General features: G+C 50.5%; 2 protein-coding genes across 2 annotated transcripts in view; one reads left to right on the top strand and one right to left on the bottom strand.

Moving 5' to 3' along the window:
* Positions 1–3,993: 3,993 nt before the first annotated feature.
* MAP1LC3A (microtubule associated protein 1 light chain 3 alpha) lies at positions 3,994–4,783 on the top strand (the record flags this gene model as incomplete). The annotated part of the gene is made up of 4 exons (XM_080716647.1): positions 3,994–4,033; positions 4,210–4,265; positions 4,334–4,440; positions 4,621–4,783. 4 exons carry the CDS (start codon positions 3,994–3,996, stop codon positions 4,781–4,783), a joined length of 366 nt encoding a protein of 121 aa, XP_080572773.1.
* Positions 4,784–5,676: 893 nt separating this feature from the next.
* The window catches only part of PIGU (phosphatidylinositol glycan anchor biosynthesis class U), a gene marked incomplete at both ends in the record, with an annotated part of 98,890 nt that continues 88,333 nt past the window's right edge, over positions 5,677–16,233 (bottom strand). The window contains one exon of the mRNA XM_080716412.1: positions 5,677–5,790. Coding sequence (XP_080572538.1) covers positions 5,677–5,790 — 114 coding nt within the window. The remainder of the gene's footprint in view (positions 5,791–16,233) is intronic.

The raw sequence follows: 16,233 nt of genomic DNA, 5'->3' as shown, positions 1-16,233 counted from the left end.
TAGCTGAGGCTGGCTTCGAACCCGTGCGATCCTCCTGTCTCAGCCTCCCAAGCGCGGGGATTACAAGTGTGCGCCACCACGCCCGGCTGTAGTGTAATGTTTGCTGTACATTGAGGTGAGCTTTTTTATTTGTTTTGATACTGGAGATGGATCCCAGGGGCATTCTATCTATGAGCTACATCCCTTGCCCATTTTATTTTTTGCGGTACTGGGGATTGAACCTAAGGAGCATTTGACCTCTGAGCTATACCCCCTACCCCATCTTTTATTCTTTTTTTATTTTGAAACAGGGTCTCACTGAGTTGCAGAGGGCCTCACTAAGTAGCTGAGGCTGTCTGCGAACCGCGATCCTCCGGTCTCAGCTTCCAAAATGCTGGGATTACAAGTGTGCGCCACCATGCCCGGCTCCAGCCCGATTTTTTATTCTTTATTTGAGATAAGGTCTAAGTTGCAGAAGGCCTCACTAAGTAGCTGAGGCTGGCCATGAACCTGCAATCCTCCTGTCTCAGCCTCCCAAATACTGGGATTACAGGTGTGCACCACCACACCCAGCCCCAAACTATCCATTTCTAGGAAATTGTCCATTTCATCAGAGTTTTAAATGTGTGGCTTTACAGGCATGGTGGTCCATGCTTGTAATCCCAGTGCTTGGGAGCCAGAGACAGGAGGATCGCAGGTTCATGGCCAGCCTCAACTACTTAGTGAGGCCCCCTGCAACTTAATGAGAACCTTGTTTCAAAATAAAAAACAAAAAACAGGAATCCCAGTACATGGGAGGTTGAGACAGTGAGATAAATCACAGGCTCACAGCCAGCCTCAGCTACTTAGTGAGGCCCTCTGCAATTTAGGGTGACCCTGTTTCAAGATAAAAAAATTAAAAAATGGGGTTGGGGGTATAGCTCAGAGGTAGAATGCCCCTGGGTTCAATCCCCATTACTGCAAAAAATAAAAATAAAAAATAAAAAATCGAGCTCAAGGAGTAGCTCAGGTGTTGAATGCCCCAGGATTCAACCCCCAGTACCACAAAAATAATAAATAAATGTTTCCCACTTTTTTTTTTTCAGTGATACTGTGGATGGAACCCAGGGGCATTCTACCTCTGAGCTACACCTTCTGCCTTATTTTTTAATTTTTTTTTTCTTTTTGCGCTACTGGGGATAGAACCCAGGGGCATTCTATCTCTGAGCACTTTTTGTAGTGCTGGGGATGGAACCCAGTGGCTTTCTACCTCTGGGCTACACTCCCAGACCTATTTAGTATTTTATTTGGAACAGGCTGGCTTCGAACCTGTGCGATCCTCCTGTTTCAGCCCCCCAAGCCCGGGGATTACAAGCTTGTGCCACCTTGCTTAGCTCTCTCTCTCTCTCTCTCTTTTTTTTTTTTTTTTTTTTGCGGGTCTGGGGATGGAACCCAGGGCCATTCGACCTCCGAGCCACACCCCTGCCCTATTTTTTTATTCTTTATTTTGAAACCGGGCCTCACTAAGTATCTGAGGCTGGCCGTGAACCATGATTCTCCAGTCTCAGCCTCTTGAATGCTGGGATTACAAGCGTGTGCCACTACATCCAGTTCTTTCTTTCTTTCTTTCCTTCTATTCCTTCTTTCTTTTCTTTCTTTTTTTTTTTTTTTTTTTTTTTGTGGTACTAGGGATGGAACCCAGGGGCATTCTACCTCTGAGCTACACCCCCAGTCCTATTCTTTTTTTATTTTTTATTTTGAAAAAGGTTCTCACTGAGTTGCAAAGAGCCTCGCTAAGTAGCTGAGGCTGGCTGCGAACTGCGATCCTCCTGTCTCAACCTCCCAAATGCTGCGAATACAAGTGTGTGACACCACGCCCAGCTTAACCTGGCTACATTCCAATATGTGTATAAATGTGGATATAACACTGTTAACCTGGACACTCAGTCTAGGAGGGAAGGAAAGGGAAGCAGGGTGGGGGAGGCACCAAGTACTGTGTGAATATACGCCATTGTCAACATGAGCCACATTATGATGTGCGACTATAGTGCACCAAAAAAAAGATGTAAACATAAAAATAAAAATAAAGTAGGGCTGGGGGTGTAGCTTGGAGGTAGAATGCCCCTGGGTTCCATCTCTAGTGACACAAATAAACTTATTTAGAAGTAGGTTTAGCCAAGCAGGGTGGCACAGTGTTGTAATCTGAGCTACTTGGGACTACAGGGCTAGAAGATCTCAAGGTCAAGGCCAGCCAAAGCAATTTAGTGAGGCAATCAGCAACCGAGTGAGACCCTGGTTCAAAATAAAAAATAAAAAAGAGGAGTGGCCAGGTGTGGTGGCGCACCCTTGTAAGACCTGAGGATCAGGCTCGCAGACAGCCTCAGCTACTTAGGCCCTTTGCAACTCAATGAGACCCTGTTTAAAAATAAAGAATAAAAAATAGGGCAGGGGGTGTAGCTTGGAGGTAGAATGCCCCTGGGTTCCATCCCCAGACCTGCAAAAAAAAAAAAAAAAAAAAAGAAATTTACTATTTGGTATCTGTCAAGATTTGTCTTGAGGCCTAGTAGTTTGGCTAATTTTTTGTAAAAGTTCCTTGTGTTTGAAAGTAATATATTGGGTTCAGGGTTCTATAGAGGTCCAGTGAGCAGGGTTATTAATTGTATAAAAATATTCTATGTACTTTTTTTGGTGCATTCGTTACGAGAGGTTTTAATAATCTCCCACTGTGATGGACCTGCTAACTTCTCATTATACTTTCTATTTTGTCTTGCTTTCTCTTCTCTTTCTCTCCTTTTCTCTCTCTCTCTCTCTCTCTCTCTCTCTCTCTCTCTCTCTGGTAGTGGGGATTGAACCCAGGGACATTCTACCCCTGAGCTATACCCCCAGCTCTATTCTTATTTAAAAAAAAAAAAAATTATTGCGGCACTATAGATGAAATCCAGGAGCATTCCACCTCCGGGCTACATCCCAGCCCTATTTTTTTATTCTTTATTTTGAAACAGGGTCTCATGGAGTTGCAAAGAGCCTCACTAAGAGTAGCTGAGGCTGTCCAGGAACCTCGATCCTCCTGTCTCAGCCTCCCAAATGCTGGGATTACAGGCTGTGCCACCACGCCCGGTTTATTCTTTATCTTTTTATTTATTTATTTTGTGTGTGGTACTGGGGTGGAACTCAGGGGCTTTTCTACCTCCGGACTATACTCCCGGACCTTTTTTTACTTGATTTGGAAGCAGGGTCTCACTCAGTAGCTGAGGCTGGCTTCGAACCTGTGCGATCCTCCTGTCTCAGCCTCCCAAGCGCGGGGATGTCAGGCGTGCGCCTTTTGAAACAGGGTCTCACTAAATTGCAGGGAGCCTCACTAAGTAGCTGAGGCCGGCCTCGAACCTGCAATCCTGTTTCAGCCTCCCAAGTACTGGGATTACAAGCGTGCGCCACCACGCCCGGCTTTTGTTTTCTTTTAAAACGGGGTCTCCCAGGTAGCTGAGGGCCGCGCTACACTGCTGCAGCTGGCCTTGAAGCTGCGGCTCCTGTGGGCACCTGAGGTCTTCCACGGCTCTGTCCCAGCGTCCTCTGAAAGCCCGGCCTCCTTCCTGGAGTCCTGCTCCTTCGCGGGCCTCACGCGCCCCTCGCGTTCCTGGGCGGCACAGGGGCGCTCCGGCCCGCGCCGCTCCGCCGCCGCCTCGCCTCGGCGCGGGTGGGGCCAGCCTCCCTGGCCGTGACGTCACACGACTGTGACGTGCCCTGGCCCCACCCCCTCGCGCCCCGCGCCGGGAACCCAGGGTCTCTGCGCCGTGACGTCACGGGCCGGGCAGGCGGGTTTTGCGTCGGCCCAATGGGAGCGGCGCGCCGGCCTCCCCTTTAAGGAATGTTGTGACCTGACGTCACCCGGGCGAGTTACCTCCCGCCGCCGCCGCCGCCCGGCTCAGCGCGAGCTCGGAGCCCTTGAGCGCCAGCCCCGGAGCCCCCGGAGCCCGCCGCAGCCGCACCGCCCAGCCGCGCGCCCCGACCCGGCCGCGCGCCCGCCGGGCCCGCGCGATGCCCTCGGACCGGCCTTTCAAGCAGCGGCGGAGCTTCGGTGAGGCCCCGCGGGCACTGGGGGGGCGGCGGCGCCCACCGGCCGCGCTCGGTGACGTCAGCCCGTGACGCGCGGCCGACCGGCCGGCGCGAGCCCGCTCCGGGCGCCGCCGCCCCACCCCCCCGGCCCCGGGCGGGCGGGCCTCCCGCCGCTCTCTCACCCCCCGCTGTCCGCAGCCGACCGCTGTAAGGAGGTGCAGCAGATCCGCGACCAGCACCCCAGCAAGATCCCGGTGAGTCCCGCCCCGCGCCGCCCCGCCCCGCGCGCCCCGCCCCGGCTCAGCGCCCCTCCCGCCCCCAGGTGATCATCGAGCGCTACAAGGGCGAGAAGCAGCTGCCCGTCCTGGACAAGACCAAGTTCCTGGTCCCGGACCATGTCAACATGAGCGAGTTGGTCAAGATCATCCGGTGCGTGGCGGCGGCCGGGTCGCGCCGGGGACGGGGCGGCGGGCGGGAGCTGCGAGGCCAGCGAAAAGGTCAAGGTCGGAGCCTAGAGGGAGGCCCTGGCACGGCGAGGGGCTCCGCGGCAGCCTGGGAGGGGTCGGGCGAGGCGCCCGCTCAGAGCTGGGGGTCCCCTTGCCCCCTCAGGCGCCGCCTGCAGCTGAACCCCACGCAGGCCTTCTTCCTGCTGGTGAACCAGCACAGCATGGTCAGCGTGTCCACGCCCATCGCAGACATCTACGAGCAGGAGAAGGATGAGGATGGATTCCTCTACATGGTCTACGCCTCCCAGGAAACCTTCGGCTTCTGAGCCAGCAGTAGGGGGGATTGGCCTGGGAGTGGGGGGCCGGGTCAGGCTCTGCCCAGGGAGCCCCTGGCTCCTGAACTGAGCTCCTCTGCCCCTGGTGGGCTGGGCAGGGATGCGGCTGGAGCTAGGGGGCACCCACCAGCCCCTGGTGGGTTCTGGGCCAGTCCTGTTAGTGTTGCCCCGCTGGGTGCTGGCTGGATGGGATCGTAGGGAGCAGCCCTCAGCACCCCTGCTCTGTGGTTTTTTTTTTTTTAGGCCCCTGCCTGTCTGCCCACCTGCCCCTCACCCCGCTGCGGCTCTGCCCCTGCCTGGACCTGTCACCCTGAAAGACTGGCCCTTGGCTCCCCCACCTCCACATGGTGTATGGATCTGTTTGTCACTGTCCTTCTGCAGAATAAAGATTGCTCTGGCCTGCCTGGCCCTCTGCCTCCAGCTGCCTGCTTGGGAATGGGGAGGGATGCTGGGGGCTGTCTGGAGCCAGTCTCAGCTCACCAACACAGACTTGTGTTCCTTCTGGAAACCCACACCTCTTCATAGTGTGCTGTGACAGCACTGGGGGCTGTGACGTGGACATGGTCTCAGGATAGATAATTTTCATAACAAAACATTTATTAAGTAGCCACAACCTGTCCAGCCCTGTTCACTTGTTTTCCCCCTTCTCCTGAGGGGGCTCTTTAGTGTGTAGAGCCACAAAGCAGGGGTCTGAGTGGGTGTTCCCAGCTGTTCCCCATAGGCCTTGCTGCCAGTCATGGGTCCCCTTTGGTGCCAAAGATTTGTGATTCTGGATGCGAGCCTCTTTGGCCTGAGGACTGGTTTTCTGGCAACCTGATGTGAGACCTGCCCAGCTTCTGGCCTGTGTCCCCTTGAAGTCCGTGCAGCCCTGTGCCCAGCCAGGCCTACTTGAGCACAAGCATGGCCTCCGTGCCGTCCTTGGCGGTCAAGTAGAGACCGTGTGTGAGGTAGTACTCCCTCCGCAGGAAGGCGTAGAAGTAATCAGAGATGAGCAGGATCTGGGAGGAGAGAAAGAGGTGAGAAGCGGCAGGAGCCTCCCTGAACCAGGGCCCCTGCTGGGGTTGGGGTAGGCAGATGCTGGGAGACCAGAGAGACTGCTGGGTACATGTCTGTAATACTAGTGCTTGAGAGCTGAAGACCGGAGGAGCACAGGTTCACAGCGAGGCCCTCTGCAATTTAGTGAGACCTTGTTTTAAAATAATAAATAAATAGGGCTGAAGGTGTAGCTCACAGGTAGAATGCCCCTGGGTTCAAAGCCAGTACCAAAAAGAAAGAAGTTCCAGTCTGTCCCTGGACCAAAAAAAGCCCTGCCCACGCTTGACCCTGAAAGATTGTTCTGGTCCCTCAGTGGTTGCCAGCACTCTGCCTCCTGCCCGCTCTTCCTGATCTACCTCCATCCAAAAACTTGACCTCTGGACTCCAGACCAGTGCAGGTGTGCCCAGTGGCCCACATGCCTCAACTCTTAGACAGGTATACTCATCCAGCCAGGCCCCTATCAAAGGCCTCATCTTCCCTGGTCAAACCTGCTTCTCCAACTGAGAAGCCATCTCATCCAGGAGCCCAGTCCACAAGAAGTCAGAGAGGCCTGCCAATTACATCAGCCATGTCTCCTACACGGCCTGCATCTGGCAAAGCTGCCGACCGTCCACACCTACCTCTGAGCTACACCCCCTGCCCTATTTTTTATTCTTTATTTTTGAAACAGGGTCTCAGTAAGTTACGGAGGGCCTCACTAAAGTAGCTGAGGCTGTCCATGAACCACGATCCTCTGGTCTCAGCCTCCCGAATGCTGGGATTACAAGCATGCACCACCAACGCCCGGCTTATTTTTATTTTGAAACAGGGTCTTGCTAGGTTGATGAGGCTATCCTCAAACCTGTGATCCTCCTGTCTTAGCCTCCCAAGTACTGGGATTACTGGCTTGGGAACTTTTCAAAACACAAATCTCGCCAGGCATTGTGGCGCATGCTTGCAGTCCCAGCATTTGGGAGGCTGAGAAAGGACTGCGGTTCAAGGAGAGCCTCAGCTACTATTTAGTGAGGCCCTTTGGAACTCAGAGTGAGGCCCTGTTTCAAAATAAAGAATAAAAAATAGGGTTGGGGGTGTAGCTCAGAGTTAGAATGCCCCGCGGTTCCATCCCTAGTACCGCAAAAAAACCAAACCAAAACAAAAACCCCACAAATCTGGCTGGGCGTGGCGGCGCAGGTTGTAATCCCAGCATTTGGGAGGCTGAGACAGGAAGATCCAGGTTTGCAAAGAGCCTCAGCTACTCAGTGAGGCCCTTTGCAACTCAGTAAGACCCTGTTTCAAAATAAAGAATAAAAAGGGGGCTGGGGGTGTAGCTCGGAGTTAGAATACTGGGTTCCATCCCCAGAATGAAAAAAAGAAAAAGAAAAAACCCCACAAATCTGATCATATTACTGTCTTTGTTCCTCTAAAGGCGCCTGGTGAAGATCTCAGGTGAAGATCATGTCCCCAGGGCCTTACACTTGGGTCACTGCTATATGCATCACCTCTGCCTGTACCACCTCACTCAGATGCAGGATCTTTACTAGTTCCTCTGCCTGGAATAAATTATTTCATCTAGTCAACAGTTGTTTGCCCTTCAGGTCTCAGGCAGTATCACTTATCCCTCAGGTCCTGGCTCCATCAACTTCCATTAGCTGGTACAAATTCATCTAAACTGTGGCTGCCTGGTGGCCATGTCTCCTCTGCTGGATGGCGTGCTCCCTGAGGACAGAGGCCCTGACTGGCTCTGTTACTATGGTATCTCTGTGCCTAGCTCACCCTGTCCCATTCTGGGCCACAGAATTAAAAGGGCCCCAGAAGCTGGGCATGGTGGCACACATCTCTAATCCCAGTATTTGGGAGGCTAAGATGAGAGGATCGCAAGTTTGAGGATAGCCTCAGAAACGTAGACCCTGTTACAAAATAAAAAAGGGCTTGGGAGTATAGCTCAGAGGTAGAATGCGCCTGGGTTCAATCCTAGCACCAAAATCAAAACAAAACAAGAGGAGGAGGAAGAGGAAGAAGAAAGGAGGAGGGGGAGAGAGAATATGTGAAGTTGGGTGAGGCGGGGTGTGGTGGCGCACACTTGCAATCCTAGTACTTGGGAAGCTGAGACAGGAGGATCACAGGTTCTCAGCCAGCCTCTGCAACTTGGTGAGGCTCTCAGCAATTTAGTGAGACCTTGTTTCCAAATAAAATAGAATCCTGTTGTGCAGCTTGGGGCCAACAGCACTGATGGTCTCAGGATGCACACCTGCCATACCGTCACCACAGGACTCCTCTGGAAGGTGTGCTATTCCCCAGTTTATTGATAGGGAGATTGAGGCCGAGGAGGTTCAAACAGCTGGCATAAGAGTACATCCGCCTGGAGAGCTGGACTAGTGGCCGTGGCAAGGCAGCGCGCAGGACTGTGCGGGGATCCACAGAGCAGAGAACCCTGGCAGCTCAAGGCCTTGTCCATCATGCCCAGCCACCCGGCGGGACAAGCAGTGACCCCGCAAAGGCTGCCCTTGTACCCGGGCACCCTTTCTCACCCAGGCCTCAAGATGCTCTGTGTGGGAAGAGGTCCCGGGTCTCTGACCAGGTCAGATAAGGGCAGATGCAACATCACAATTCACAACCAAACAGAATGAAGCAACTCAGTGCCTCAAAACAGCTGGCGAAGTGGACCTGTTAGGTTACTAGCTGACCCATGTGAAACTGCCATTTTTGAGCCGGGCGTGGTGGCGCACACCTGTAATCCCAGCATTTGGGAGGCTGAGACAGGAGGACCGCAGTTCACGGACAGCCTCAGTTACTTAGTGAGGCCCTCTGCAACTTAGTGAGACCCTGTTTCAAAGAAGAATACAAAATCGGGCTAGGGGTGTAGCTCAGAGGTAGAATGCCCCTGGATTCCATCCCCAGTACCAGAAAAAAAAAAAAAAATTAAAAAGAAAAAAGAAACTGCCAGTTTTCTTTTTTTCTGTGGGTCTGGGGATGAAACCCAGGGGCATTTGACCTCCGAGCTACATTCCCTGCCCTATTTTTAATTTTTAATTTTGAAACAGGGTCTCACTAAGTTGCAGAGGGCCTCACTAAGTGGCTGTAGCTGTCCGCGAACTGTACTCCTCCGGTCTCAGCCTCCCAAATGCTGGGATTACAAGAGTGTGCCAATTTCAATGGGGTGGGAAGTGAGGAAAGGCTAAATGAGTGATGTGTGTGTGCATGTATGCCTCTACCTACCATCTTGTACATCATTAAAATGTGTGACTACAGCCTGGCGTGGTGGCGCACACTTGTAATCCCCGCATTTGGGAGGTTGAGACAGGAGGATGGCGCAGGTTTGAAGCCAGCCTCAGCTACTGAGTGATGTCTCAGCAACTTACTGAGACCCTGTTTCCAAATAAAATATAAAATAGGTCTGGGAGTATAGCCTGGAGGTAGAAAAGCCCCTGGGTTCCACCCCAAGTACCACTAAAAATACATACATACATACATAAAAACTCGCCAAGCACGGTGTGCACACTTGTAATTCCAAATTCTTGGGAGGTTGAGGACAGGAGGATCACGGGTTTTTGGCCAGCCTCAGCTACTTAGTGAGGCCCTCTGCAATTTAAACCCTGTTTCAAAATAAAATAATAAAAAAATATGGCTGGGGGTGGGTGTAGCTCAGAGGTAGAATGTCGCTTTTTCTTCTGCCACACGTTCAATCCCCATTGTGGCAAACAAACAAACAAACAAACAAAAACTCAGCCAGGTGTGGTGGTATACACCTGTAACCCCAGTATTTGGGAGGTTGAGACAGGAGGGCTACAGGTTCGTGGCCAGACTCAGCAACTTAGTGGGACCTTGTTTCCAAATAAAAATTAAATAGGGCTGGGGTGTAACTCAGGTGGTATGTCCCTGAGTTCAATCCCCAGCACCACAAATAAAAAAATAACAAAAACAATCAGCAAACCAGGCGTGGTGGCGTACACTTGTAATCTGAGCACTTGGGAGGCTGAGACAGGAGGATCGCATAGGTTCGAAGCCAGCCTCAGCTACTTAGTGAGGCTCTCAGCAACTTAGTGAGACCCTGTTTCCAAATAAAGTATAAAATAGGTCTGGGAGTGTAATCCAGAGGTAGAAGGACCCTGAGTTCCATCCTAGTACCAGAAAAAAAAAAAAAAGAAGGAAAACCAATCAGCTAATAAATGATGAAATTAACAAATAAACAGGGCTGGGCATGGTGGCACACATTTGTAATCCCAGCATTTCGGAGGCAGAGATAGGTTTTTGGCCAGCCTCAGCTACTTAGTGAGGCCCTCTGCAACTCAACCCTGTTTCAAAGAATAAAAAATAGGGCTGGGGGTGTAGTTTGGAGGTAGAATGATCCTGGTTTCCATTAATACCACACATACACACAAAAGAATAAATAGACAGGGAGCCTGTTTCAAAATAAAAAGTAAGCCAGGCATAGTAGTGCATGCTAGTAATCCCAGTATACTTAAAAGCCTGAGACAGGAGGAGCGCAGGTTCGAGGACAACATCAGCAAGTAGTGAGTCATCAACCTAGCAAGATCCTGTTTTAAAATAAAAATAAAATAGAACTGGGGTGTAGCTCAGAGGTAGAATGTCCCTGGATTCAATCCCCAGTATCACACACATAAACACACACACACAAACAAATAAATGATAAAATAAAAGCCAGGCGTTGTGGTGCACGCTTGTAATCCCAGCATTTGGAAGGCTGAGACAGGAGGATTGTGGTTCACAGACAGCCTCAACTAAGTGAGGCTCTTTGTGACTTAGTAAGACCCTGTTTCAAAATAAAGAATAAAAAATAGGTCTGGCGATATAGCTCCAAGGTAGAATACCCCTAGGTTTCATCCCCAGTACCGCAAAAAAATAAAAAATAAAGTCAAATAAAATAGGGCTGAGGGTGTATTTCAGAGATAGAATGTAACCTGTTTAATCCCCAGAACCACAAAAGTAAATAAATACACAAATAAAAAAACAAAGAGAAGAGACAAATCTTCCTGTCAGAAGTTTTATGTAATATACAGCTGGACATGATGATGCAAGTTTATAATCCCAGCACTTGTGAGGCTGCAACAGAAAGTTTGTAGGTTCAAAGCCAGCCTCAGCAACTTAGCAAGACTGTTTCAAAATAAAAATTAAATAAGGTAGTTTTCCAGGCTTGGCGACACATGATTGTAATCCCAGTACTTGGGAGGCTGAGACAGGAGGATCGCAGGTTCACGGCCAGCCTTAATTCTTTAGTGAGTCTCTCTGCAACTTAGTGAGGCCTTGTTTCAAAATAAAGAATAAACATAGGGTTGGGGGTGTAGCACAAAGAGAATGCCCCTGGGTTCCATTTCCAGTGCTGAAAACAATAAACCAGGGTAGCCTGGAAGTAGAATGCTGTCAGTTCAATGCCCAGTACCCCCCAAAAAGATGGGTATGGATTAGAGGATGGCCTACTTCGTCACGCAAGTGCAGCAGAGTGCTAACTGTGGCTTCCAGGTAGTAGGTCACAGGTGTTCAACGTGTGAAGAATTGCATACTAAGGGGGTGTGAGGCCCCAAGTCTAGTGGAACAGGCCTGTAATCCCAGTACTTGGGAGGCTGAGACAGGATGATCACAGGTTTGAAACCAGCCTCAGAAATGTAGCGAGACCTGTTTCCAAATAAAAATAATAATAATATAGGGCTAGGGATATAGCTTGGTAGAATGCCCCTGGGTTCCATCCCCAGCACTAAATAAACAAATAAATATATAGTGGATAAGGCCCTGCTTGCTTGGACACAGCCCCGAGTCACCAGTTCTGAGAGGAGACGCCAGGCTGGGCTGGAGCTTGGCTCTTGGGGAGGGAACCCCGTGGCTGGTGGAAGGCCGGCTTCTTTTTTCTTTTTCTTTTTTTTTTGGTCTTTTATGGAACCGGGGATCAAACCCAGAGCACCATACCTGCAAAGCAGGTGCGTTGCCACTGAGCTGCATCCCGGCCTGAAGGCCGGCTTCTGACCTCGGCTTTCCACCCGGGCTGTGAGAAGGGAGTTTCCAGAGGAGCTGGGGCTCAGCCACAGCGGCTGAAAACCCACGGCCCTCTGCCACACAGGCAGGGCGATCTGGGCAAGAGGCAGGCAGACGCCATGGCAAGCCAGCAGCCGCGTGGCTCCGGTACGTCACTTCCTTCCACTCAACTCATTTCTCTCACTTGTACAACTAGTAATAAGCTGAGGTTTATTTTATTGTTTTATTTGTGTGTGTGTGTGTGTGTTTGACAGGTAGAACCCATGGGTGTTCTAGCTCTGTGCTACACTCCCAAACCTATTTTATTTATTTTATTTTATTTTTGGTGGTACTGGGGGTGGAACCCAGGGGCTTTTATACCTCCAGGCTATACTCCCAGACCTATTTTATACTTTATTTGGAAACAGGGTCTAAGTTGCTGAGAGCCTCACTAAGTAGCTGAGGCTGGTTTCAAACCTATGCGATCCTCCTGTGTCAGCCTCCCCAGCGCTGGTATTATAAGCATGTGCCACCACGCCTGGCTAACCTATTTTATTTTTTATTTGGAAATAGAACCTCACTAAGTTGCTGAGGCTGGTTTTGAACCCGCGATCCTCCTGTCTCAGCCTCCCAAGCACTGGGATCACAAGCATGCACACAAGGCCTGGCTGAGCTCCAGCTCATCATGCAACCATGGCCCTAGTCGCTGCCTTCAACTGAGGCCAGAACATGTCTGTTCCCTTGTGCCTTCAGAGAATGACCTTGGCCTGTTTATTTATTTATTTATTTAGCCATACTGGGGATGGAACCCAGGGGCATTCTACCTCCAGGCTACAACCCCAGCCCTATTTTTAAATCTTTATTTTGAAATACGGTCTGAGTTGCAAAGAGCCTCACTATGTAGCTGAGGCTGTCCATGAACCTCAATCCTCCTGTTTCATCCTCCCAAGTACTGGGATTATAAGGGTGTGCCACCATGCCTGGCATCTGTTTGTTTATTTATTTATTTATTTATTTATTTATTTATTTATTTATTTTGTGATATGGGGAATGGAATCCAGGGACATTCTACTTCCAAGTTACACCTCAGTCCTATTTTCTTTTCTTTTTTTTGGGGGGGGGTACCAGGGATGGAGCATCTACCACTGAGCAACACCCCCAGCCCTATTTTTTTTATTCTTTCTATTTTCAAAGCAGGGTTTCACTCAGTTGTGAAGGGCCTTGCTTAGTAGCTGAGGCTGTACACGAACTGTGATCCTCTGGTCTCAGCTTCCTGAATGCTGGCTATTTTTTATTCTTTATTTCTGAAATATGGTTTTACTACATAGTGGAGAGAGAGAGAGCGAGTGAGCCTAAGTAGCTGAGGCTGGCTTTGAACCTTCGCCATCCTCCTGGCTCAGCCTCCCAAGTACTGGGATGTTAAGCATGAGCCACCAGGCCTGGCTTCTCAAAGCATTTCTGTCCAACTCCATCCCAAGTCCTCACAACCACTCTTCCACGGCAGGGAACCAAGTCTGCTGCTATCTCTCTCCAGTCTGCAGCCTCCTCCCCGCAACCCGGATTCTGGGCTCACGCTCCTCACCTCCTTCCTTCCTGGCAGAGTGAAGTCTGCAGAGCACAAACCTGATTATATTTGTCCTTAGCTTAAAACCAAGGCTCAGCGTGACCCTCGGCATCATGAGGGCCCCAAAGGCCACGTGGCTCTGACCACTGTTGTCCTGAAATGTTCTCATTTCTTATCACTCATTTCTTGTCCCACACAAGCCCTGCAGCACACACAGCGGTCCTCTTTCCCTTCTCCTCTCCCAGGTCTGTCTCTCAATACCTGGAACCTGGTTAGATTCTACAAGTCCCTCAGGACGCTACCTTCCTGGAAGAGCTTCCCACCAGCCCCGTTGTGCCTCCCTGTCTTGCCTGTTTCTGCTTCTCTCTCCCATACTGTGGGCTCCTTGGAAACAGGAGTGCTTGGCTCATGGTAGGTACTAATATATAAATATATACACACATATATATATTTTTATAGTACTGGGGGTGGGACCCAGGGGCATTCTACCTCCAAGCTACACCCCCAGCCCTATTTTTTTTTTTTTTTGCAGTACTGGGGACGGGACCCAGGGATATTCTACCTTCAAGCTACACTCCCAGCCATATATATATATATATTTTTTTTCTTTTTTCTTTTTTGTGGGTCTGGAGGTGAAACCCTTGGGCATTCGACCTCTGAGCTATACCCCTGCCCTATTTTTTATTCTTTATTTTGAAACAGGGTCTCACTAATTTGCAGAGGGCCTCACGAAGTGGCTGGGGCTGGCTGCGAACCCAGATCCTCCTGTCTCAGCCTCCTGAATGCTGGGATTTCAAGTGTGCACCACCACGCTCGGCTGATTCTTTATTTTTGGAAACATGATCTCACTGAGCTGCAAAGGGCTTCAGTAAGTAGCTGAGGCTGTCCACAAACCACAATCCTCTCATATTTGTAAATACATAAGTTACAAGGAGTTGTGCAGTTTGCCTGAGGCCGGCGAGCTGGGACAGAGGGGCTTCCAAAGCCAGGCCTCCCTGCGGGCTGTGCCTGCCGTTTGCAATCCAGGCATTTCTTATCACTCTGGTTGTGGGGAGAGGCTGGGGAGAGCCTGAATGAGCCAAGACGCTGACAACTGCTACCACTTGAAGACAAAAGTGAACGTGCGTACCCAGCTGACGAGGACCAGGCTCCAGCGGGCCAGGGCGCCTCGGGTCAGGAGAGGTGGTGCTTCCCTACTCAGACCCGGATCCCACGTAACCCACGGGAGTGCGGCTGAGAAGGGCCCAGCTGAACAGGAACGGCATCTACACGCCACCCAGCCACGGGTGGCACTACAGGACACGGCCCAGACACCTCCACCAGCGCCATGCCTGGCAAGGCCTGACAGGCCAACTAGACGCAATTCCAGAAGACAGGCCTGGGGATCCACTTGTGCTGGAGGGTTGGCACCCAGACCCAGGGCCGCAGGCCTCCTCAGCAGCACAGAGCAGGTGGCCAAGGGGCCTGCCATGACGGAGGGTGGGTGACCTCTCTCAACAGAAGTTGCCACTTGTGGAGCAGCATTCCAGACTTCCAGGACCCACCTGGCAGTGCAGAGGCAAGGCAGCTGAGGAGTCCACGCTGGATGCAGACATGAGCAGGAGTGGGGCTCTCAGGGCCAGCCACCAGGGTAAGTGGGAAAGGGGACCTGGGACGTCGGTGTGCACAGAACTGAGCAACACCACTGGCATAAAATGTGGTTTTTGATCCCAGCTCACGTCATCCAGGCATTGGAAATTAGTCCCTCAATAGTCTCCCCTTAGTGCTGGGGATGCAGCCAAGAACCAGATGGATACAGGGCCTGACTTAATGGAACCTGCCGTCTATTCAGAAAAGGTGGTGAACAAGAAACACACAGCCCCTAGCTTTGTGACTCAGGCTCAGCCCCTCACCCTCCAGCCTCCGCTTCCTCATCTGCATTGGGGATGGTAGAGTGCTTCCCAAGCGCTGCAATGAGAGCAAAGGAATCCCTTTAAGACAACAATAAAAAGATAGCAACCTAAAAGTGTACTGAATTTACATATACAAGACTTGACAAAAAGGAGGGCCCTCGCACAGATGAGCAAGGGAAGATCACCAGGTGTTTCATTATTATTTTTACTTTTGTGGTACTGGGGGTGGAACCCAGGGGCTTTCGACCTCTGGACTACACCCCAGTCCTATTTTATACTTTATTTGGAAACAGGGTCTCACTAAGTTGCTGAGAGCCTCACTAAGTAGCTGAGGCTGGCTTCGAACCGGTGCGATCCTCCAGTCTCAGCCTCCCAAGCGCTGGGATTACAAGCGTGCGCCACCACGCCCGGCTCACCAGGTGTTTCATTAAAAGAAAGAAAACTTCATATTCCATCATGACAGTAAAACACACACACACACACACACACACACACACACACACACACACACACAGAGCACACACCTTTCTTCATGAGCACATGAGTATTTGTACTACACAGAGAAAAGTCCAGAAGGCCAAATAAGCACAGGATCCAGAAGATTAAAGGGATCACATGGGGCTGACCTGTAATAAACGCTCCTTAAACATGAGCCACTATTAATTATGATTTTAAGGGAATATTTCCTTATGTTCCCTGTTTTTAAGTTTATTTAGGGTGACTGTAACATATGACTTTACTGTTTTAAAAAGGCTAAGTTTAAACAAGCTCATATATTACACTTAATCAATATTTTTCTTCTGTTGCTCACTGACCCATAGAGGGTTAAAAAAAAAAAAAAAAAAAAAGCGGCCAGGTGTAGTGGCACAACCCATACTGTAATTCCAGTACTTGGAAGGCTAAAACAGGAGGATCGTAGGTTCATAGACAGCCTCAACATAGCAAGACCCTGTTTCAAAAAAAAAAAAAAAAAGGAGCCAGGCCTGGTGGCACACACTTGTAATCC

This window comes from Muscardinus avellanarius, assembly GCF_963383645.1.
Source record: "Muscardinus avellanarius genome assembly, chromosome: 19".
In the NCBI taxonomy this organism is placed as follows: Eukaryota; Metazoa; Chordata; class Mammalia; order Rodentia; family Gliridae; genus Muscardinus; species Muscardinus avellanarius.
The sequence above is the reverse complement of the archived record's forward strand: the minus strand, read 5'-3'. Positions and strand labels throughout refer to the sequence as shown.